The 23,520-nt window shown below is 52.2% G+C and overlaps 1 protein-coding gene across 6 annotated transcripts in view; it reads left to right on the top strand.

Annotated features, from left to right (window-relative positions):
- Window positions 1–833: 833 nt before the first annotated feature.
- The window catches only part of WHRN (whirlin), a 61,609-nt gene continuing 38,922 nt past the window's right edge, over window positions 834–23,520 (top strand). For all 6 annotated transcript variants that reach the window (XM_084898153.1, XM_084898152.1, XM_084898150.1 and 3 more), the window contains exon 1: window positions 834–2,292. In XM_084898153.1, the coding sequence (XP_084754279.1) occupies window positions 1,663–2,292 (630 nt within the window). In that variant the 5' untranslated portion in view covers window positions 834–1,662. The remainder of the gene's footprint in view (window positions 2,293–23,520) is intronic.

Raw genomic sequence — 23,520 nt, 5'->3', positions numbered from 1 at the left:
TATGACACATATTTTGTCTCGGAATGGAAAAGCACAGAATACTTTTCTGCAATCCATTTCATGCATATTTAAATTTTTTGAGATGATTGCAGATTTACATGCAGTTGTAAGAAATAATACACAGACATCCCATCACCCTTCACCCCGTTTCCCCCGATGCTGACAAGATCACAGCCTGAACATTGATATTGATACAATCTGCCCACCTTACTCAGACTTCATCAGTTTTGTACCCATGCATTTGTGTATGCGAGTGCGCGTGTGCGCCGTGCACACTTTGCATTTCTGAAAGCGGCTTTCTTGCCTCCTGGAGACTGGGCAGTGGTCCAGTCTGGTCCATCCCTGCAGAGGAGGTGGCTCCCACAGTGCGTGCTTGCATATGTCTTTGGAGGAACGTAGTAGGTTCCAACTACCGTCCACATAAACACTTGAACTTGCATGTCAGTGTGTGCAAGAAGGGAGCGCAACGTTTCAAGGTAGAAAACGGAGCCTGAAGCATTTGGTATTGGAGAGGCAAAAAGTTGGCTATTTTCCGCCACCATGGTGCATTAGCTGGTTGGCTAATTGCTGCAAAGCCACCCTGATGCACATGCTCCCATCGCGGAAGAGCGGTTTTGAGGTTCCCTCCTCACTCCCTCCGGAAAATTGGAAGTGGGGGGGGGAGGGGGGTCCTAGTGCCCCGGGAGCTCCGCCCACCCCCACCCCCACTGTCACCCCTCTCTTCCCCGGGGCCGGACTGTTTCACCCCGTTTCCAGGCAACCGCCAGGCGCGAGGTGGGACGTCATTTCCTGAAAAGCCCGCGGGGAGAGGGGGGGCGGGGAGGAGGGGCCCGGGGGCGGGGCCAAGGCCCGGCCGGCGACGGCGACGGCGGCGTCGGAACTCGCTGGAAGCTCGGCCCGGCGGCTCAACAGTTCCCAAAGTGCGGGCTCGCGGCCGCGCGGCTCCGTCTGTGCCGGGCGGTGCAGGGGCGCGGGGGTCCCCGGGCTGCCGCTTCCCGGGGCTGCCCCCGGACATGCCCCGCTTCCCCCGCCGGACGCCCGCGCGGCCCCACCGGCTGCGATCCGAATCCGGGGCTCTGGGACTAGAGCACCTCCATCCCAACTTATGCTTTTGGGGTCCCCCAGCCCGAGAGAGAGGAGCGGGCGGCCTGGCTGGGGGAGCCCCGGGCCTGGTGTGACGGGGCGGCCAGCTCTGCCGCGCCCCCCACTCCAAGCCATCTCCGTGCCCTGCAGAATGTGACGGCTCTCTCCGCGTCCTCCCCACCACCCCGGACTCCAGCCGCAGCCTCCGCGACCTCCCTCCCGCTCCAGCCGCCGGCCCGTGCCGCCCAGGATCCATCCCGGCGCCGTGCCCGCCTGGCCCGGACACCCGCCGCCGTCTCTGCACCTCGCCGCCGTCTCTGCACCCCGCCGACTCCAGTTTGGCGACCCCCCTCCGTCTTCGCGCGCCTGGGACTCTAGAGATCTTCTCGATCGCCCCCCTCCCAGGATTCAGACACTGCTTCCGCACCCCCAAGCCCGACTCCAGTCGTCCTCGTGCCCCCTCCACGCCGCCCCCAAACCCAGACGCCAGCCGCGACCTCCGTGCTCCCCGGATCCCGAGTTGCAGCCGCGGCCCCAACGCGCGCCCCGCGTCCAGTCCGCCCGGCCCCCGGCGGGGAGATGAACGCGCAGCTGGACGGCCTGTCGGTGAGCTCGTCCTCCACCGGCTCGCTGGGCTCGGCGGCCCGGGCGGGCGGCGGCGGGGGGCCCGCGGGGCTGCGGCTGCTGTCCGGCAACGTGCGCCAGCTGCACCAGGCGCTCCGGGCGCTGCTGAGCGAGGCGGAGCGGGAGCAGTTCACGCACTGCCTCAACGCCTACCACGCGCGCCGCAACGTCTTCGACCTGGTGAGCACCCTGCGCGTGCTGCTGGACAGCCCGGGCAAGCGGCGCCTGCTGCCCATGCTGCGCCTGGTCATCCCGCGCTCCGACCAGCTGCTCTTCGACCGGTACACGGCCGAGGGCCTCTACCTGCCCGCCGCCGCCGCCGCCCCCTACCGGCAGCCCGCGTGGGGCGGCCCCGACGGCGGCGCGGGGCCCGGGGAGGTGCGCCTGGTGAGCCTCAGGCGCGCCAAGGCCCACGAGGGCTTGGGCTTCAGCATCCGCGGGGGCTCCGAGCACGGCGTGGGCATCTATGTGTCGCTGGTGGAGCCGGGCTCTCTGGCGGAGAAGGAAGGACTGAAGGTCGGAGACCAGATTCTGCGTGTCAACGACAAGTCCCTGACCCGGGTGACCCACGCCGAGGCAGTCAAGGTAGGGGTTCTGTTTTTTTTTGGGGGGGGGGGATGAGTTCAGGAGCAGCTACTGCTAGTGGCAGTAGCTCCCGTGCTGTGTGTCCTTAGGCAACTCACTTGATCTTGCTGGGCTTCGTTTTTTTTCTTAAAAATATTTTAGGAACATCTAGTTTATTGAGCAAATATGTGCCAGGCACTGGGATGTAGGGATGGGCAAAGCAGATCTAGACCCTGCCTTTCCTTGGGCATAAAGGCTTTGTGAGTGGGAGGCAGACCTTAGCCAACATTTGGGTAAATGGATGATCACAAAGTGGGAAGAGTTGGGGATTCTTAGGAGCATTGAAAGGTATGGTCTCCACTGGCATCGTTAGTGGTCCGTGGGTGTCTTCTGCTTCTGCTGTTATTCTCATTATTCTGTAGGCTTTTGCCCCTAAAAGAAAGTTTTGTCAGCTCCAGGTAGCCACCAGAGGCTGTGCTGGTGACCCTGAAGAACTCCGGCCCAACCCTGCCCTTTATGGACCAGGGTGTGTATTCCGGGCCAAGTCATCTGTCCTCTCAGAGCCTCTAGTCCTCCACTTGGGAAATGGGGCATCAGGACCAGATAAGAGCCCCTAACCTGGTTGGGAAAGAGGCCCCTGCCTGAATGTCAAAGATATATCCCCCGCTCTCTTGAGAGTAATTGTACTTTTTGTTAATTGAGAAATATAACCTTAGGACCACAAGCTCCTAGGGATCTAACCATGCTGTTCAAAGGAATGTGTGTGTGTGTGTTTGCTAATCTCATTCCTAGGGCTTTTGAAAACCAGTTGGAGTATGAGATGGATAGTGTTGGTCTTGTGTGAATTCAAGGATGCCTTGCATACACACCACACACACACACACACACACACACACACACACGGACACACCTTTGTGTGCAAGAAGTGAAGAGTTTTGGGGAAAAGCAACAGTGACACTCTCTGTTTCTGCAAAGACAGTGCTTCTCAGGGGTGAGGGGGCCTGTGACCCAGCTTCTCACCCCCCTGCTCCTCACCCCTGCCTCTGGTCCTCCTCAGCGCTGGTGTTTTGAACTCCAGCGGAGGGCCTGCTGGCTGCTGGGAACCGCTTAGGCAGCAGAGGTAAAGGGCTGCTGCTTGTGTGCCGTTCACCTGGGACATGACCATCTCATCGCTGACCTTGACCTTCCCTTAGTTGCTTCCCAGTCCATCTGCCCCCTCAGGGAGGCCCCTGAGGATTTGGAATCTTATTTGCTGCTTCTGGCAAAAGGCTGATCAGCTTGTGTTTTGGGGGGTGTGGGCGCAGTAGACAAAGCTCCTTGTGGATTTCCATGCACCTGTCTTCCTCTCCGCCGCCTCCCCCCCACATCAATCTTCTCCCTTTAGCTGACATTCCATATATTTATAAAGAAATAGCCCATTAGCCTTTGGCCCTAAATGATCTGGAGTTCCCAGATGATAAATTGATCCTTGAAAGATACTTGGCCCAGACGGGCATTCATAAATGTGGATCCAGTTTTAGCGGCAATTAAAGAGAGACCCGAGTAACTTAATCGTCAGGAGGTGATAGAGTCCGGGAAGGCCTCAGGTAACCTGGCCATGAAAAACACAGACTCTCCCTTTAACTCTCCCCCGGGCTCGGCCATGCCTGTAAGGCTGAGCCGCTTGGCTGGGAGTCTCGGCCCGGCCCTCCTGCGTTTCACCGGTGACACTCTGCACCTTCCGTCGGAGCCTTCGCGAGCTGTACCCCAACGTGTTCTCCTTCCTAGCAGCGGCAGGCCTTAGCTCATGTATTTATTCTGCTTGCTTCCAGAGTAAAACCTAAGCTGTCCACGCCATAGTTTCTGAAGCCCCAGAACTACTTCTCGCCAGAGGGAGAGGTTGGTGGGAGCAGAAATGCCCTTGGGTGGGGGCCTGTGGGAGCTCCGTCCCCGTTGCTTCTCCTGGGAGGCACCTGCTCAGGCGGGAGGAGCTCCTGTCTCAGGAGAGCCCCCCTTCCAGCCAGTGCAGACTCATCACCTGCCCGGAATGTACCCCATTTGGACCCTCTAGGAGCAACAGGCAAACAGGTGCTGCTCTGTGTCACCTTAACTCCAGGGAGAAAGGGGACAGACTTTCCGTGGGTGGAATTTAAACCGGAGGAGGCGGGACCTGTCTCGGGGCCTCCTGGAGCGCCTGCCTCCACCTGAGGCTGCGGGATGGGCAGGCAGTTTCAGGGACCAGCTCAGAAGAACACCCGAACAATGTATAAGCATAGCACATCATCCCATGGCACACCTTAAATAATGCACAGTTTTTATTTTTCTATTATACCCAATAAAGCTGAGGGAAAAGCAAAATAAACAAACAAACAAGCAGTCAGCCCTCCACGACATTAAGGGTATCCAGCCCCCTAAGGAAGCCGGAAGAGGCCTGGCTTCCCTACGAGGTACAGGCTGCCCTGCACCAGGACTTCTCCCAGCCCCCGTGTCAGCTGCTGCAGGAGGGCACCCGGTCAGAGTTTATGGTGAAGGCACAATCCTCTTCACCAGGCTTCAGGCTCCCCTCACAGGCCACCGGGTTTTCTGCTTTTATCTTTTTTTATGCTCAGGACACCACATCACACTTCGTATAAGATGTGTTTCCTTTTTTTTCTTCCATTTTATTTTATTTACTTACAGTCGTCCTTCTGTGTCCATGGGAGATTGATTCTAGGACTTCCCACAGATACCGAAATCTGAGGATGCTAAGTCCCTTAGTCAATCTTTTAATTTAAAAAAAAAAATTTAAGTATAGCTGGCATACAATGTTATATTAGTTTCTTTTTTGTTTTTAAATATATCTTATTGATTTTTTACAGAGAGGAAGGGAGAGGGGTAGTTAGAAACATTGATGAGAGAGAAACATTGATCAGCTGCCTCCTGCGCACCCCCTACTGGGGATATGTCCGCAATCAAGGTACATGCCCTTGACCGGAATCTAACTTGGGACCCTTGAGTCCGCAGGCCGATGCTCTATCCACTGAGCCAAACCGGTTTCGGCTACAATGTTATATTAGTTTCGTTTCAGGTGTACAGTATAGTGATTCAACATTTTTTATACCTTACAATGTGATCACCCCACTAATTCTAGTAATCATCTAGCAAACGTATTACAATATTATTGACTGTATTCCCCCTCACTTTTTTCATCCCCTCTCCACCCCTCCACCTCTGGTAACCTTTCTATGAGTCTCTTTTCTTTGAGTTTTGTATCTGAGGACCCGGAAGACTGACTGCTTGTTTGTTTGTTTGTTTGTTTGTTTTGCTTTTCCCTCACCTTTATTGGTATAATGGAAAAATAAAAACAGTGCATATTTAAGTTCTACAATGTGATGATTTGATATACCTATGCATTGTAAAGTGATTATCATAATCAAGCTAATTTACATATCCATCACCTTACATAGTTACTTTATTTTTGTGCTAAGAACACTTAGCATGTACTCTATTCAGCAAATGTCCGAGTATACAATGATAGCATTGTTAACTATTGGCATTAGTTTACTGTGCATTAGAATCTCCTTATAACTAAAAGTTTGTACCTTTGTCCAACATCTCTCCATTCCCCCCACCCCTGGCCCCCATCTCTACTTCCATGAGTTTGACTCTTTTAGATTCCACATATATGTGAGCTCACACAGTATTTGTCTTCCTCTCTCTGGCTTTTTTAACTCAGCCTAATTGTCCTCCAGGTTCATCTATGTTGTCATCAATGACAGAATGACCTTCCTTTTTATGGCTGAATAATATTCCATATGTGTGTGTGTGTGTGTGTATGTATACACACACACACACACACACAAACACATATATATGCCACAGTCACTTTCTCCATTCCATTCATCTGTCAATAGACACTTAGGTTATTTCCACATTTTAGCTATTAAGGAGATGTGTTTTCCATCTTAAAATCTTTGTTTTTCTTCTGCTGGTAGAAAGAGGGGGGCGGAAAGATCCTCTGAGCTTCCCAAAGCAGAGATGAATCGTGTATGTGTAATAAAAAGGAAATTGAATTTTAGGAATCAAGTTACTTAAGAGTTTATGAGTCAGAGAAGCTCACCTCCTCCCAGTGAGCAGAGGAGACTGAGCGCTCGCAGTGTTTTCCACTTCCCTCTCTGCAAGGCAAGCCTCCATTGTCATCCCGTGTCCTGTCCCGTGGGGCTCCCATCCCTCTCTTAAAGCCTGTTTGCTACATCAGCAGTGACAGGTGTAGATAAGGCAAGCCAGTTACTATTTGCAATTATGTTGAAACGTTTGGATTTTGAAAAATCTATCTCGAATGAACAGGAGCCAAGCTAATAACAATAAAAAAGGAGACCTTTCAGAGGTCTTCAGCCAAAAAATGCTTGACAAATTGGCCAAGGAGTCTGCGGACCGGGGATGATGCATTGGACTCTGCGGCACACTTGCTGTGTGACCTTGGCCCAGCCCCCAACCCTCTCTGTGCCCTACGGTGGGTGGGCCAGGGGTGATTTGCTCAGACCGTCGGTGATTTGCTCAAGGCATTTAGAACGTTCCCGGCGATGTTTTCTTGTTCTCTTGGGATTGCTTTCGTTTAAGGCAGAGTAAAGAGAGTTGGCGAAGGATTGGAAGATGAGAATCTTGGCGCTGTGCTTTATCCTGCTTTATCAGGAAATTGATGGGTTACACGCTGTACCGAGGAGGACTTGACTGCGGTCCCTCGACCCAAGAACACCAACCCCGATGCCATTCCAGATTAAAGGGGGAGATGATAACAGGATTATGCTTGCAGCAGGATTAGTGCTCTGCCCGGGAAGCACTCAAAAAATCAAATTCACTTACCCCCTTGCTCTCTGAGGCCTTGATTCTGCAGGTAGCAGGGAGCAGAAAGCGGGGAGGGACGGGTGTACGTCTGAGTGTGTCTCCTCTGGATAAAAATTAAATGGCTTCCTTACAGTCTCTGCATCCCCCCTCCCCTCCCCGGGAGCATCCAAGGAGCATATTAGAATTTGAAACGTTCCCAGAAGTTCAAAACAGCGGCCGGCCCTTTTGCTTAATTAGAGTTATCATCACACCCTCCCTTCTTGTGCATAGTAACCCGGGAAGAATCTGTCTGTATTAATATGTCATTGTGTGTGTGTGTGGCCCAGCATGTTCTAAATGACACATTAGTCATCTTCCCATCGCACACGGTTAGCGGAAGCTATTAGACGTTATTAGCCACTTGCAACGCTGGGTCTGAGACGCACCTCTCCCCCCGAGTCGTTCCCGCATTCCGATCCGCAGCTGGGTTAATAGGCTCATGGGTATTCGAGGACTCTCCTCACTCTGTCTGGGGTCCCTCGGGTGCTGCCAGCAGTGACAGGCTGAAAGCTCACTATTAATAACTCCTTTCTTGAGTAGATGCTGGGTGCTGCATCCAGAGGGTGACACAGTCCATCGAGACAAGACCATTCATTTCGTCTTGTCTGTTTGGCCCTCGCTCTGATCCTTAGGGTTTTAGAAAACGCCGGTGCCCGTGTCGTACAAAAATCCTTCTCTCATTGTTTTATTTACCGTTCAAGTCAAAGAAGCGTCTTTGCAGGGTGGGAGAGAATGCTTTTATTTATTAAGGAATGCTATTTTTGTAGCAGAAGATCCCCGCCTCCTGGCTTTAAGACGGTCATGAAAGAGATAATCCTTTTCCGTCGCCACCCCCACCCCTTCTTCCAGCAAACCCGGCGTTTTTTTTTTGTTTATTACCTGCCGTGGCGTCGTCATGTGGATGGAGCTGCAAGGATAAGCGTGATCCTTTAACCCCCGGCCAATTGGATTCTGTGTATCGCTGCTTCCCACCTCCGCCTGCCTGCAGCCACACAGCACACAGCCTGCACGCACCCGTCAAGTGCATGCATCCCTTCACACGCCTGTTTGTTCATGCTCACGGCACATGCGCGTCTCCTCCGAGTCACAGTCCCCCCTCTGACAAGCAGGCGTCCGCAGGGGTGGACTCTCCACCTGGCTTTCCTACAAGGCTCTGTGATGATCCGGGAGGCCACTGCCCAGGTACCCCCAGGCTGGTGCCCGGCAAGGATCAGACGCTCTGATGAGGAGCAATAGCACTTAATGGCTGGAGGTAGCTGGAGACTGAAATGCATATATTTCAAACGGATCCTTTTTTTTTATTCTCTCTCCCCCTACTCCCCACCCAAGCAAGAGGCTGATATTAACCCGGAGCCCTCACAGACTTCTAAGTGCCCTGCAGGGTTGGGGCTGCATTTTAGATTCCTGTGCTACTGACAGTCCCTTTTTATGTTTATAGCACAGCAGGTGGAAAGGGTGCACGGAGCAGCAGCCAGACTCTCCATTTGTTTCCCCTGCCCCCCTGGGGCCAGCTGCAGGACGTGGCACCTTGAGGCCAGTGCAATCATTTTCAAACTTGGCTTTACTGCAACTCCTCCGGGAAGCGGGGAGGCTGACGTGAGTGCGTGCCTACCACGTGCCAGCTGCTTCCTCCCTCCCAGCAGAGGCAGGGAGGCGAGGAGGCCGTGCTCACGGAGGAAAAATGGACTAGCCCAGGTCCCCCCGTTGGGGTTAGGAAGTAGGTGGCCCTTCTGCCTCACCTACCTCCTGAGGGAACCAGCCCCAGACTCTGTAGCCAGCCTCCTGGAGACAATGACACCCCCTGCAGGAAGCAGGCTGGCATCACTGCTAGTGCCTGGCATATCAGGGCCTTTTAAGAAGCACCCAAAGGCTTCATTTTTACCAAGTGGGGAGTCTGATGCCCCCATGTCAAGGGAACGCGGCATGTGTTAACCCTTTGTCCATTCAGCTCTGGGCAGCACTTAGCACAGCCAGGCCTGAGGCTGGAAGTCAGAGATGGACGGTACAGGCCTCTGTCCTCAGGGAACCACGTGGGGGGGATGAGGGGAGTGAGGTGAGGTGTAGGGGGAGGTCATGGATCTACCTATGGCCACAGGTCATTAGTGGTTTAAGTGTTATGCTATCTGCAAACCTCCACAGCCCTGCTTCCCTCTTCAAAGCAGCACCCCTCACTACCCCCTAACCTGCTTCAGTTTCCTTCAGTGCCCTTGTCTAGGACACTTCCGTTCGCTATGTTTATCACCTGCCTTCCCCGCTACGAGGAAGCTCCAAGAACAGAATCTGGTCTGCATTGCTCGGCGACACACCCAGTGCCCCCGCAGTGCCTGGCACATAGTCAGTGCTCTGACAACGAGATAAATACTGGCCGAATGAATGGCATGGCCTCGCTCCCTGGGGCAGGGCCGGTGAGCTCAGGGTGCCGTGGCTCCTGAGTGTGCCGTCCGAGGAAAGTCCGTGTGCTGCAGCAGAGCAGGTGCTGGGTAGGGAAATGGAGAAAGACATGGGATCCAGTATATGCTTCGCCATGAAGCTGGCTCTATGTGTGTGTGTGTGTGTGACACGAATCTCTGAGCTCAGTCTCTGGAGCTGTGAAATGGGCGAAGCCCCTGCCCAGCTGCCTCCTTCCCGGGATGGCTGTGATCAAATGACATGACAGGTGTGAAAACTTTGGTAAATAGGAAGCCCTCTGCTCCTACAGTTGGCCCTTGAACAGCCCGTTTTGAACGGAGCAGGTCCACTTATACATGGATTTTTTTTTTCTTCTTCTTCTTTTTTCAATTGGCCCACACAGTTCAAACTCGCATTGTTCTAGGATCAGCCGGTGGCTGGGAATCCGAGTATGCAGAAGGCCTATCTACGTTACTGCACGGGCATCCCTGTTTCTAACCCCTGCGATGTTCGGGGATCAGCTGTGGTTTAGCGAAAGGCCTTTAAAAAAAAAAAAAAAGTGTGATCTGTGTCCTGGTTTTTCACCCTCTGCGGTTCATGTGTCATTTTGCTCTTAATATCAAAACCGCATTTCCAGAAGTGGGTTGTTTACCAGCCTGACGGTGCCTGTGATTCCGAAATAGAATCATTTATGCATTCTGAAGCAATCAATGAGCCCGTTTGGGGTGAGGTGTACCTTCTGGCTTTTTGATTTTAAATGCAACCACCACCACAACAACACGGCTGAGGTTTCAAGAAACCGCAGCATTTCAGGCGAAGGCCAAGGCCCCGCTAAGCACGCGTGTGTTTAAAAACTGCTTTAGTCTCCACCGAGAATGCATAAATGGGCTTCCCCCCACTTCTTTTCCAGCCCCCGCCCCCTAGCCTCCTTCCCCCTTTGAGGATGTGTGCTCCGTCTGCCGAATTAGCTCTGGCTTTGCTTCGGCTGGCAGCCAGCTTTGTAGCTGAGCTGCCTCCCCACCTGAGTTTTCCTAATATCGGCATCCTCCCAACTCTGAATGCGGAGCAAATGTTTCGGCTTCTGGCTTCCGTAGACAAGCCTCTAGGTGTGAAGTGAGGGCTAGAGGGGAGGAACACAGTGCCCTGACATCAGAGGCCTGGGTCTTGGGGCCTTAGAAGGAGTGATTCACCACGGCAGCTTCACTGGAAGGTAACAAGACCCCAGGCAAGCCTCAACCACACTGAGGGCTGGGAGGCACTGCCTTCCCTTTGCGTCGCTCGCTCCCCCTTCCCCGTGCATCCGCTTAGCCTTGGCCAGAGACGCAGACCCAGCCTGCCCTCACCCTCAGCTGCTTCTGGAGCATGCGTCCAGAGGTGCACGGTCAGCTGATACATTGGAAAACCAAGGGAAGGGAGGTCTGCACCCAAGAGGTTAGAGATGGATCTGGGTTCGTCTGAGAGTGTGCTTGGCTGTGACCTTGGGCAGCTCCCTTTGCCTCTCTGTGGCTCAGACTCTCCATCCCTGAGCCCACCTTGCCGTCCTCACAAACGGTCCTTGTCACCGTTGCACATCCAGGGCTGAAAAACCATGGCCACGGCGGTCCCGCTGCAGGCATTTGTAATGAAAAACATTATCGACTGCGTTCGCTCGGCTTTGAAACTCTTCTGTTGTGTCTGCTTAGCTGGAAAAAGAAATCGTGCTATTCGGGGGGCGGGGGGGGGGGGGGGGCGGATACTGGGACTGAGAGCGGTTTGAATTGCAGAGTCATTTACTAAAAGGTAGTTAATATTCCCGTATAGACAGAGTTTCTTTAAAAATGTCTCCTACCTGCATTTTAGTCTCTGCATTTTCATTTCACAGCAGCGATCAAGCCCAGTGGCGGGATGTGTCCCAACTATGTGTGTCCCGACCGCCCTTAAAAATGTGGGAGGCAAGACAGGCGCGAGGCCCAGAGGTCAGCATGTGGCGGCGCTGTCCCGGACGGACCCGCTGCATTCCCAGCCTTGTTTCCAGCATTCTTCTCTGATGGGCTGGCTTCCCGGGGGCCCTGCCGAGGAGGGCGAGGAGGAGGCTGTTTCCAGAACCCATCAAAGCAATTAATGCAGGTGGAGGTGGTGATTTGACAACATGGGCACCTGCACTTTAAAAAGCCCGGTCACTTGTTTGGACCGAATCTGAAATGGTATGTGAGGATTCAATAAGAGGTTTCTGGTAAAGAGGAGAAAAGCGGTCCAGCTTTCAGAAACTACCCTCCTGTGGAGGGAGGGAAGCTTCTCTAAGTCCCTGATGAGGAGGTTTGTCCTCCGCATTTCTGTCCTCCTGGCCCCGAGGGAGGGGGAGGTGTCCTCTGTTGTGTCTGGACCCAATGTGACTTTTGCCCTTTTCTCCATCTCCCTCCTTTTGCAAGATCCTCCTCTTTCTTCTCAGGGGTTCCCAGACCGTTCCCAGATTTCTCCCAACTCTCCTGAACCCTCTCCCACTTCCAAGGGTCCCCCCAGTCCTCTGCTGGGGAAGGCCAGGATGCTCAGATGGCCCTCAAATTCCTTCTCACACCAAGTGTCTGTATCTTCGCCCATCTCCTATCCGTACGGTCTCTGAACAGGATCTGGGCCTCCGTTTAGTGTTTTTATTTGTTTATTTTTTCATTCTGATTTTCAACTCTGCCCAGTATTAGGAACCTTTATTTGCCCTGGAAGTCCTGGCACATGGCTGACCCCCCGGTGGCACCTCTCCTCTCGGCCTCCAACCGTGACATCTCCCAAGTTAGTAACCTTGACCTGCTCTTCTCCACGGCCCCCTGCTGGGGATGTGGCCAGATTAGAGCCTCCAGGCTTGACCTCCCCAGCACATCTCAGACCACACTTCCCTGTTCTCCACCATCGCCACTGTGAACTGGGGGCCTGCGGGCAGAGGCTGAGCCTCACCCTTAACCACACTTGGCCAGGCAAGCAGGGCACCCTCCCCGGAGACAAGGCTTCATTTCTCCCCACCTGTGCATCCTCCCAGCAGACCTCCCCTCTAACCCATTGATGGGGGCAGCCGGGAGCCTTCTCTGCACCCCCTCAGCCGGCCTCACCCCTGTCATGACACGGATAGTGTACGTCTTTGTATTTTCTTGGGTTGCTCCTTGGATGATGATAACCTTGCTATTGGCTTACAGCGAGGCAGACACTGTTTTCGGTATTCTCTATGTATAAATGCGTTTAAACTTCACCACAGCCGGACCAGGTTTGAGGTAGGCACCGTTTTCACCGCTTCATTTTGCAAAATTGCAAAGAGCTTGTCACTTGCCTCTTGTCACAAAAATGGAAAGTGGCGGAGGTTTCGTTGACTCGAGGGAATGTGCCCATCACCCAAACACCAAGAGAGAGGTGACACCCCACGATGCTAGAGCCTGGGCCCCGCAACCAGACACTCTGGGTTCAAAGCTTTGCTCTCCCACTTTGCACCTGTGGCCCCTTGCACATGCTTCCTCACTATGATGCAGAGCACACTAAGAAATCGGGGTGCCACCCGGGAGGGTCATCGTGGGCCACCGGGAGCTCTGCCCACCGAGTCTTCACCACAGCCCCGGGAGAGGCAGAGGAAACAGGGCACGGGGAAGGGGCGGTGACAGCCCCCAGCACACAGGCGGGAGGTGGCAGGATTGGATTGGAACCCAGGCCTTCCTGCCTCTGCAGCGTGCGCTCCTGGCCCCGGCTCTCAGCTGCCTCTCCCCGAGGAGCTGGGTGTGCAGCCTGCACCGTGCTGGCCAGAGCCAGGGTTCAGTGGATGCACGTGTCTTCCTTGATTTTTTTTCCTTATGGAAATGGTTTTGCAGCCTTTTGATGAGAAGAGCCACTAGGAACCCAGTCAGCCTGGACCACAGCCCACCCCCTCCCCTTATGCATTTTATTGACTAGACGTTGGATGCAGAGGTGGCACTGGGCACGCTTTGCCTTTTTTCCTTTTTCCTCTCTTCTCTCTGTCACCGTGCCCTGACCTTTGTCAGGAGTTTATTTCATATGTCGTCTGTGGAAAGTCGCTAAATGGAGAACTGTGACCTCCACTCCACCCCTATCAGGGGAGACCCGCACTTAGGCAGTCACGCCGTTGACTGGTGGAGTCTCTAAATCTGTCCGCGCTGTCTGCCGGGGCGACAGGATGAGAACAGGGTCTCCCGGGCCTCGTGTAAAAGGCTGGTGGTTGTCAACCCATCACAGACTGGGCAAATAAAGGGCCAATTTTTTATGGTTCATAGGAACCATGAGGAGTAGAGGAGTCAGCCTGGACTTTTAAGATAAAGTGTGTGTGTGTGTGTGTGTGTGTGTGTGTGTGTGTGTGTTTTAATGACCTCGATATATGAGTTCAATTTAGAAAATTTAGAAACCCCAGGAAAAAAAAAGCAAAGGAAGAAAAACGAAAATCATCGATCATCTCCACCCAGGAATAATCACGGTTGGACAATTTGACTCCTGCCTTTTACTAGTGAGTCCCGTGTCCCTGTGAGTGTAAATGGGCATTGGGAATATTCTCGGCCATTCTGAACTTAGATACGGAGCTTGCTTCTCTCACCAAACAGCACATCCTGGCTGTTTTCCCACCTTCATAAATGTTTCTAGACCATGACTTTCAGTGATTGCACAGTATGTCATTGCAAAGAGGTACACTGTTCCTTTAACTAATTTCGTCTTCCTGAGCTGTTTGTTGTTTTTGGCGTTATCCTTATTGCTGCTTTAAACATCCTTGCACATGAATCTTTAAGCCCATCTCTAATCATTCCTTGGGCTGTCTCTCTACAGTGGCGCTGGCTCGGGGGATAGACGGGTTTTTACGGCTCTGGTAGCTGTGCCAAATGGCTCTTGGGGAAGAGTTGTTGTTTTTACAGTCCCTCCTACCAGCATCAGCGGAGGATGAGGTGCCTCATTTTTCCCAGCCTTGGCAACTCCGGATATTATATTTCTTTTCCATTTTTTGCCAATCTGATAGACAAAAAAGTATCCTATTTGAATTTGCATAATTTAAATAGGAAAGTAGGACTCCTGAGCATGTTTGTTTGTATAGCTGTATATTCGTGCATGCAGTGTAGAAAAATCTATAGCATATATCATATTATATGTTGAATACACCATTATAACATGTACAATAATGTACATAATATCTATAACATATTCATTTATTTTTGGTATATAACATTTAAAAAATATGTCTTTATTTTTTAGAGAGAGAGGAAAGGAGAGGGAGAGAAGATAGAAACGCCAGGGATCGATCCTGCAACCCAGGCTTATGCCCTGACTGGGAATAGAACCAGCAACCCCTTGGTACATGTGACATTGCTCAATCCACTGAGCCACGCTGGCTGGGCAGGTATATAAGTTATTGATGTCCTACACCCATTTAATCATGTTTTTCTTTTCCATGTCATCAAGTCTATCAGTCTTTTTAGAGATGGTTGATTTGCCCTGGCCAGTTTGCTAAGTGGTTAGAGCATCGGCCCACGGACCAAAGGGTCACAGATTCTATTTCCAGTCAAGGGCACATACCTTGGTTGCAGGTTCCCCAGCCCTGGTTGGGCAAAATCGAGAGGCAACCAATCTGTGTCTCTCTCACGTGGACGTGTCTTTCTCTCATGGCAATGTTTCCCTCTCACTCTCTCTCCTCCCTCCTTCCTACTGTCTCTAAAAATCAATGGGGAAAATATCCTCGGGTGAGGATTTAAAAAAAAAAAAAAAAAGATGGCTGATTCATCTACCTTGAATTTGGATTCTTCAGTCTGAGGGTGAGTTAAATTGGAAGTCTATCCTCTTGTTAACTGAGAATGTACAGGAATTGATGAGGGACGGAAATGTAGTCAGCGAGGAGAGACAGCCCATCCGTGTATCCACTCGTGGACTGAGAAAGTGATATTGATGTGAACGGATTTTCCTGATGGATGGTTGCGCTGTAGACATTGATTCTAGCAACAAAACACTCCATCGCAAACCCACCGAGGCTCACCTTGAACCATCATATTTATGACTCCTCGGATCCTGTTAGTTTTTCCCCAGAGAAAGAAAGAAAAGGGTAAAGAGACGAAATTTAGAAGAACATTTGTAAAAGGACTTACTTAAATTATAAGAGACTGAAAGCCAAGCCTAGTGGGTAATTGAAGAATTGCATTAAAAAGGAATCAATATCTTTCTGGAATTTACTTTGTCCTCATTTCGTGAGTAGCTTTGCCAAAGGATGGTCGCTCTGTCACGATCTTGCAAATTTCTCTTGGCATCATCCCCAAGGACAACAATTTTCCTCTCTTCGATCCTCCGTGTTTTTCCTTTTAGCACAGCCTTGACTCCGGAAGACATTTAGGAGCAAAGATGCTGGAGAGCAGAGATTTGAAATGTCAGGTCCCTGTTCCTGCCTCGGGGATCCTGGCGTTGCCAGCGTGAGCAGACGTTTCCTCCTGCATCTTCACGCGGAGCCTCTGGAGAAGGTCAAACTCATGGAGGAAAGAGGGTGGAGGGAATGAACAGTTGATTTCTTAAGAAAATAATCTACTTTGTGAGGCCCAAATTAAGCAGCAAACTTAAGCAGCGTTAACGAAAACTGAAAAGGGGGAAAGGAGATACTGCTATTCCCGCCTCCCTAGCAGGTTGTCCTTTTCCTGCCATCTCCTCTGGCCTCATCCTCAGGGGTTCCATCGCCTGCTTCCGTTCCTCTCTGCTTCGTACATAGGGTGTTGTGTTGGCTCATGATCCTCTGTGGGACTGCATGGGGCCTTGGTTGGGCTTACACCGCCGCTCTGCAGCCTAGTTGATATTCCCTGGGGGTTAGCAGCCCACGGAGGCTAGGTGGCCACAGAGAGCCGTACTTTGGTATATACAGCGAGTTCTTACCACACCACTACCTGCTTGGGCCAGCATTCCAGAAGAATGGAGACTAACAAGTCGTGGACTTTTGTTTAAGGGGATGTTTATAAATGACGTGTGTTCTTAGGCCAACGTTAGCAGCAGGAAAGGATTTCTGGGGAGTGGAGGGTGAGAGGTAGAAGGAGAACGCAGAGTTGTTGCCCGAGCGTCTGTGAAAAGGATCTCTGCCTCCAGCTCCTCGTGCAAGGTGTCTAATCCATGAGATGCACGTCGGCATTCATTCATCTGCTTGGTAATTGTCTTATTGAGCATCTCCCTTGTGATTGGTGTGACTTAACACCCACTTTAAACTCTATAGGTTCTATTGACCTATTGTTAATATGTACAACTAACTTATGTTTAAATGGAACTGTGAGCGTCCTAGCAACCAAGGCAAAAAGGGAAATCAGTACATGATTAGATTCTACTAGAGAACCCCACTGGTACTTCAGGAGAGGTAAAATTCCTCATTGGCATTCAGTGGAAGGCCGTGAATTTCAGGAGGAAGCCTTATTTCAATTGCATTTCTTCATCGTCTCTCATTCTGTGTGGAATCATGCATGACCTCCTATCTTTCATATTTATCGCTACCCCTGTAGCCAAATCAGAAAAATGCCCTGCCTTCTCTGTCCATTGGGGAAGATGTACAATAAATAAAAATAATCACTTGTGTAAGTATGTTGAGATGTGTTCTTTCAGGGTCAGGGAGCAGCACATGCAAACAGCTTAGAGCACTTGATACTGTACGGAAGCCGGGGACAGTGGCAGGAGGCGAGGCTGGCCAGGCAGCAGGGTGAGCTGTGTGGGCTTCAGATGCACTGCAAGGAGTTTGCGTTTTACATCAGAAGCAGTGGGAAACTTTGGGGGCAGGGAAGGGACACTTGCATTTTAGAAGGACTCTCTGGCTGCCCTGAAGAGACTGATTTTGGAGGCGGTTGCAGTCCGTGGTCCCTCTAAAAAGGTTATTAACACAGATAAAAATGTGTTATCTGTGCAGAGGGAAGGAGCTCTGAAGGCAGAGGGCTAATTAGGGCTTTACTGTCTCATGATATTAAAATATGCTGCCGCCGAGGCAGAGTCCACATCACCAATTTCTGTCCTCCCTCTAGGTGATGAAGTTGATTAGCTAAAGAACATATATGCACTAGAGGCCCGATGCACGAAATTCGTGCAAGAGTAGGCCTTCTTTTCCCCCACACCCCCCATCCCGGCTGCCAGCACCGGCTTCGTCTGGAAGGACGTCTGGTCTAATTAGCATATTATGCTTTTATTATTATAGATATCCCATAGATATGGACAATAGTGTGGTGGGAAAGGCACACATTTGTGAGAGTCCGAGATTCAAATCCAAGCCCTGCCTCTGATCATCCTCTCTGTGACCTACAATCTCCATCCTTTCCCGTGTGATGAAAAGAATAAACCATGTGCCCATCACTGCGATGTTGCTATTACCAGTAACATTAACCATTACTTACCGGGTAACTACTATGTGCCAAGCCCAGTGTAAGATGCTTTATGTATATCACTGAATCAGGCCTTCTTTTTTTTTTTTTTTTTTGTCTGCATGCAATTCCATAAGGATAGGCATTAATAGCACCATTTAACAGGTGAGGAAGCTGAGGCTCAGGTGACTTAGTACCGTATCTAAAGTCTCATAGCCGGGAAGAGATGGAACTTCATTTGAACGGCTTTCTAGTGAATATATTTCCCGCTGAAAAGCACTAAGGGGGTCCTCACCCTAAGACACCTTTGTATTTTGGTGCTTTGCAGTACTTGAGTCCCCAGATGAAGTCAGAAGATAGAGCCAAGATTTGCCTAAACTGGGATATTTCTGGTGCCTGTGGAAGGAGGCCCGAGGGAGGGTGGATACCTGCACCAGAGTGACTCTGCTCTGCGAAAAGACTATTGGAAAGCCCCCATTCAGTCCTATCCACAGCTTCTAGAGATAGGGGAATTACCACCTTCTGTAGTCCCAGGTGGCACAGTGCTGCCCCCTGCAGGTGGTTGTAGGAACCACAACAGGGAGAGGCCTGATTGCATATGAACACACACTGCTCACTGCCTCAGGAATTCCACCTTTCTCTAATCTGGAGCAGCGATTTTTAAAACATGCAATACCTGACTGTCTAGTCAGGAGCACTGACCTCTTTTTCCCTAGATAGTCAATTAAAAATATGACAACAGCCAACACAATAGCTGTCCAGTGTGGATGAATCAAAATCATACCTATTTTTTTTTTGTCAGATTGGCAAAAGTATAGATATATTTTTTTGTGTGCCACACAATTTTAGTAATTGGTTTATGTATGCCATGAGATGATAAAGGTTGGAAGTTGCTGATACAGAGAATTAGAGGCACATGTGATCCAAGATGCAGGTAATAATATATTATCATAGCATTGTTTGTGCTGGCAAAACACACACAAAACAACAACAACAACGAGAAACAACCTAAATGGTGTCCAGCAACGGGAGAGTGAGAATTCAGTGGTGGTTCATGTGTGCCAGGGGTTGCGAGGTAATGCAGAAAGAAATGCTCTTAATGTCATTGAACTGGTGAGGAAAGAGCCTCAAAATGCATTTTTTTTTTTTTTTTTTTTAAGCTGGGAAAACCAGAAAAGGTGATTCACCTATTGATGGTGTGACACCTAGATTGCTATCTTCTTCTTGGCCTTTGCATTTTAATCGCAGAGACAGGCATGGAGAGGTTGGGCAATTTGTTCTGCGTCACACTGCCAGCGAACAGCAGAGCCAGGACTGAGGCCCCGGGTGTCTGGACCCCCAAGCCCCAGCGAGGCCAGGTGGGATCAGCGAGAGGGGGCGCGTGCTGTTCTTGCCTCTCTTCCCGATCACTAACCTGGATCTCAGAGCCGCTCCCCATCCTGAGGGGGAGCATCTCTGCCCTGACATAAGCCGGATGACTCACCCTGGGTGTCCTCACTCGGGGCTTTTCCAGGACACGTCCTCTGCACACGTCCCTCAGAATAACAGTCTGGCAATCTCACAGCCTGGGGCTCCTCCGAGTGCTCGCACCGGGTGCATGCTTTTTGGACGTATGCACATCCGTGTGTTAACACACGTCCTCTAGTGCCCTTACACCATGGCCCTCTCCAGCCCATTTGTCAGGCCTCTGCTCAGCGGAGTCACGTCAGGCTGGTCTGTGATGTTGGGGTTTCAGAGTTAGCCCTGAAGAGCCGAGGGAGGCAGATTTGCCTCCTGAGAGCATTAATCCAAGTAGCAAGTTGTTACGTTTGAAGACATTCGCGTATAATTTACATTTCGCAATCATAACACGCTGCCTGAATCGTCATCTGGTGACGGGGAGTGTCTCAGCCGTGCCATCTGCCGGGTCAGGTGGAGATGTTTTTGCTCCGACCTAGGGGGATGCCCGCAAGCCCCTAGGTCGAGTTTCACCACGAAACACATGATAAAAGGCACGAGAGCACCGCGCTCTGCTGACCCTCCTCCTGCCGTGGATCCTCCAGAGCTTATGTTTTCTCTCTTTAGCCACAGCTCATTGAATTCTCAAGTGAGAGGCACCGTGCTAGTAGGGCGCCTCTACTAAAGAGAGAGAGAGAGGGATTGTGGCCTTCATCCTACAGCGGAGAAGCAGAAAGGTGGGGCAGCTTGTGTGAGGGGCACAGCTAACGGGCCGTGGGTTCCGGGGCCTGGCTGGTTCTGGAGGTTGCCACAGCGCGAGGGGGCACGGGTGACCGAGAGTCACCAGCCTGCACCGGCGGAGCCGTAAGGTGGGTGGTTTACCAGCCGTAGGCAGCTGCTTACGAAGGCAGGGCCCTTAGCAGAGTCCCATTGCAGGGGGTGTCTCTCCCGCCTTCAGGTCCCTATGGGAACCTCCATACTGATGTGGTGCTGCCACACCTGCCCTTCTGGTGGGTTCTTCAACCCTCTCGGCCCCTCCCAACTGGTAAGGGAGCCTCAGAGCCCCCGGGTTCAGGATCTGGTTGAAAGACCGTGCAGCCACCCAGGTACCACAGTCTGGGGGCTCACTCCCTAAACGTGGAACCCAGACTTCTCCCGGGTGCAGCCCTCAGGCCTGGAGTCTGTCCCTGTATGTGCCCCCGATCTCTTGGCTACCATGACCCGTGGCCACCACGCGCATCTGTGCTGCCTTTTCTTCTAAGTGCAGCCACGGACCAGACGATAGTGGAGTTGAACTTGGGGCAGCACCTCAGCCTTTGGTGAGTCCAGCCTGCTCAGGGACGGTTAACAAAAACGAGTCCCAAAGAGAGGAGGCTGTGGCTGTAGGTCACCCTGCAAGGCCGTGGTGCCACGGGGGCCTGCCTGCGTGACGTCGCTGTGTCTCAGCCAGAGTTCTTTCTGGAGGCCCTGCTGTCTGAGGCCCAGGCTCGCCGGTCCTCCTGGGACATGGATGGCATGGTGCCCCAGGCGGTGACTGAGGACTGCACGACCCCCAGGTGGCCTGAGCCTCGGGGACACAGGGGCCATGATGGGTGGGGAAGGCTGGGGAAGGGGGATGATCTGGGGAGAATGCATCAGCCAGCTCTTTTTGGGAATTAGCTCCTTCATTTAGTGCCACCCTTTAAGATAAGCAAGCAGTTGTTTGTGCACCTGGAGATGAGAGGGGAATAGGAAGGATAAGCCCACTTCTTAGACCATCCCCAGCTCCTCGCATGACACCACGTTTTAGAGGGAATGGAGCCCCCTCCCGCAGGGTTCTCTGGGCCTGTCCCAGGAGCCTCATTTTCTCCAGTTTCACCAGAAACATAAAGAAGGTGGCGATGGATGTTGATATTCTTGCTCTTCAAGACCCACCCTCACCCTTCCACAGCCTAGAGCAGAGGCTCCGGAACGGTCCAAGTTGGAGTGACCATCGGATTTTCGGGTCCCAGAGGCTTGGGGTGCAGAGGGGAAGGGATCGGCTCAGGGATGGGCTCCTGTGTCCTTGGCTGAGCCCCTCCGCGCCGTACCCTCTCTGTCCTTCCCATTTCGGGTTTCCAGGGTCCCCTCCCGTAAACTGCCGGGGGTGGGCCGCCTGTGGGAGCCTCGGTGACCGCCCAGGCCCTCTCCGGCACCAGCTGCCGGTGGCATTCTCATCCCAGGCATTAACCTCCTCTCGTTCTCAAGGTCATCGCCTGACTATTTATAAAACTGACCAGGAGAACTCCACTATTGCCAGCGATCCAGAATACAAATTATGCTCTACGCGTTGGCTTCGTTCTCTCACCCACCTTCTTTTTTTTTTTTTTAACTCCTTGGACAAAGCTTTTCTTTTCTTTTTTAAAAATATATTTTATTGATTTTTTTTTTTTTTTTTACAGAGAGGAAGGGAGAGGGATAGATAGCTAGAAACATCGATGAGAGAGAATCATTGATCAGCTGCCTCTTGCACACCCCCTACTGGGGATGTGCCTGAAGCCAAGGTACATGCCCTTGACCGGAATCGAACCTGGGACCTTTCAGTCCACAGGCCGATGCTCTATCCACTGAGCCAAACCGGTTTCGGCAGGACAAAGCTTTTCTATACCCAGTTTCTCTTCCAATGCAGACAGGCCAGGGAAGAGAGGGGGGTGGGCTGTGCCTCTTGCTGAGCTCCTACTGTGTGCACAGCCTCTGGACCTCCCCCACGCGGTCTTGTTTAATCCACACACCCCCGAGAAGCGGGTGTTGTCCTCCTTTCACGTGTGCTGCTTTGAGAGAGGGAGCGACTGGCACCAGGACTCTATGCTGACAAGTGACAGAAGCCATCTCCTCCTGTTCTGCCGGAATCCGTGTTCTCTCCACCTGCACGCCTCTAATTCTAGCGCAGCCTTCCAGGTTAGGCACGTAAGGGGGCTGCGGGGTGATGCCTGTGGATCTTGGAGTTACTTTCAGGATCCTCTACGTACTTTCTCCCCCCATCAGGTCAACCAGGCTTTTATGAGCACCTACTGTGTGCCTGGAGAAGCTTTGTTCTCTCCTGGCCTGGTACACAACACAGTAGGCCCTCCGTCAGCCCTCATCGAATGCATGATGGGGCTCAGACTCTGCCCAGGTAAGAAGCCCGTGGGAACCGCACCGAGCGATCAGCAGTGCCCTCCCGGAGGAGGGAGCGGTGGGCGGGGAAGAGGGGCAGGAAGTCGGTGTGGGGGGCTCGGTGGCCTCGGAGGTTTCTCCTGAGACCCACCTCCCCCTGTGCTCCAGCAGGAGCCCACCTGGCCTCGCGCTTTCTCCATGCTGCCTCTCAAACCTGAAGGGTTTTCATTTTCCCAGCCGTTCCGTCTGGGCGTCCGGGGAATGCTCAAAGAGCACTGTGAGTCTCCCCCTGCTCATCTCCTCAGAGATCCTCTGGCAAAGGCAGAATTTTCCCTCTCTGTATCCCTCTCCCGGGGACTAGCATTTAGCCGTGGGAGCGAGGTACCCGGCGCCTCCCTGCTCACTCCAGGATGTTAGCGTGTCCTTGGGCAGGTCCCGGGCAGCCAGGGCCCCACTGCCCTTGAAAGCTCTGCCCTTGGCTGCATCTGGCCGCCAAGAGCATCGGGGAGTCAGGAGAATAGCACATGCACTGGATTCGGGCAAGCGGGGAGGACCAGACAGCAAAGTACTGCCCTCCCCTTTGAGACATAGTGTTGCTTTCTGTAAGCAATGTACCCGCGTTCCGGAGCAGCTGGAAAATACTGAGAGACGGGAAGAACGGAATTACAGTTACCCGTAACCCGGCCCCAGAGAGCGGCATGGGGCTTCTGTCACATCACTCCTCCGTTTGGTTTTCCCCAAGGGGTTTTTCCTTTACCAGAACTGAGATCGCTCTGTGAGGCATTACAACGTTGAACGGAGTCCCCTATCCTTGGCATTACCAAGTTTTGTAAGGATTTTAAAATCTGGCTTGAGCGGCAGCGTGAACTGGCACGTGTATAGGGACCATAATTTACTCAAACGCTCCCCAGTTCCGGGGGTGTTTGCTGTTTATCCCGGTGCCGAATGCCCTTTTCTGGGGGAAAACCTGCTTCATTGCAGCCACAGGTTTTACGAGGAAGCAGCATGGCCGATCCCAGCTGTCAGGGATCTGCAGGGTCTGGCTCCCCTCTCCTTGCGGCTGGCCCGTCTGCAGACTGGAACACACAGAATGAAGGTGCACTCTACACTCACCATTAGTTGCTGTGGGTAGGAGCTCCTTACTAGCCGTGTGGACAGA

Source organism: Pipistrellus hanaki, assembly GCF_964339955.1.
Source record: "Pipistrellus hanaki genome assembly, chromosome: 11".
In the NCBI taxonomy this organism is placed as follows: Eukaryota; Metazoa; Chordata; class Mammalia; order Chiroptera; family Vespertilionidae; genus Pipistrellus; species Pipistrellus hanaki.
The sequence above is the reverse complement of the archived record's forward strand: the minus strand, read 5'-3'. Positions and strand labels throughout refer to the sequence as shown.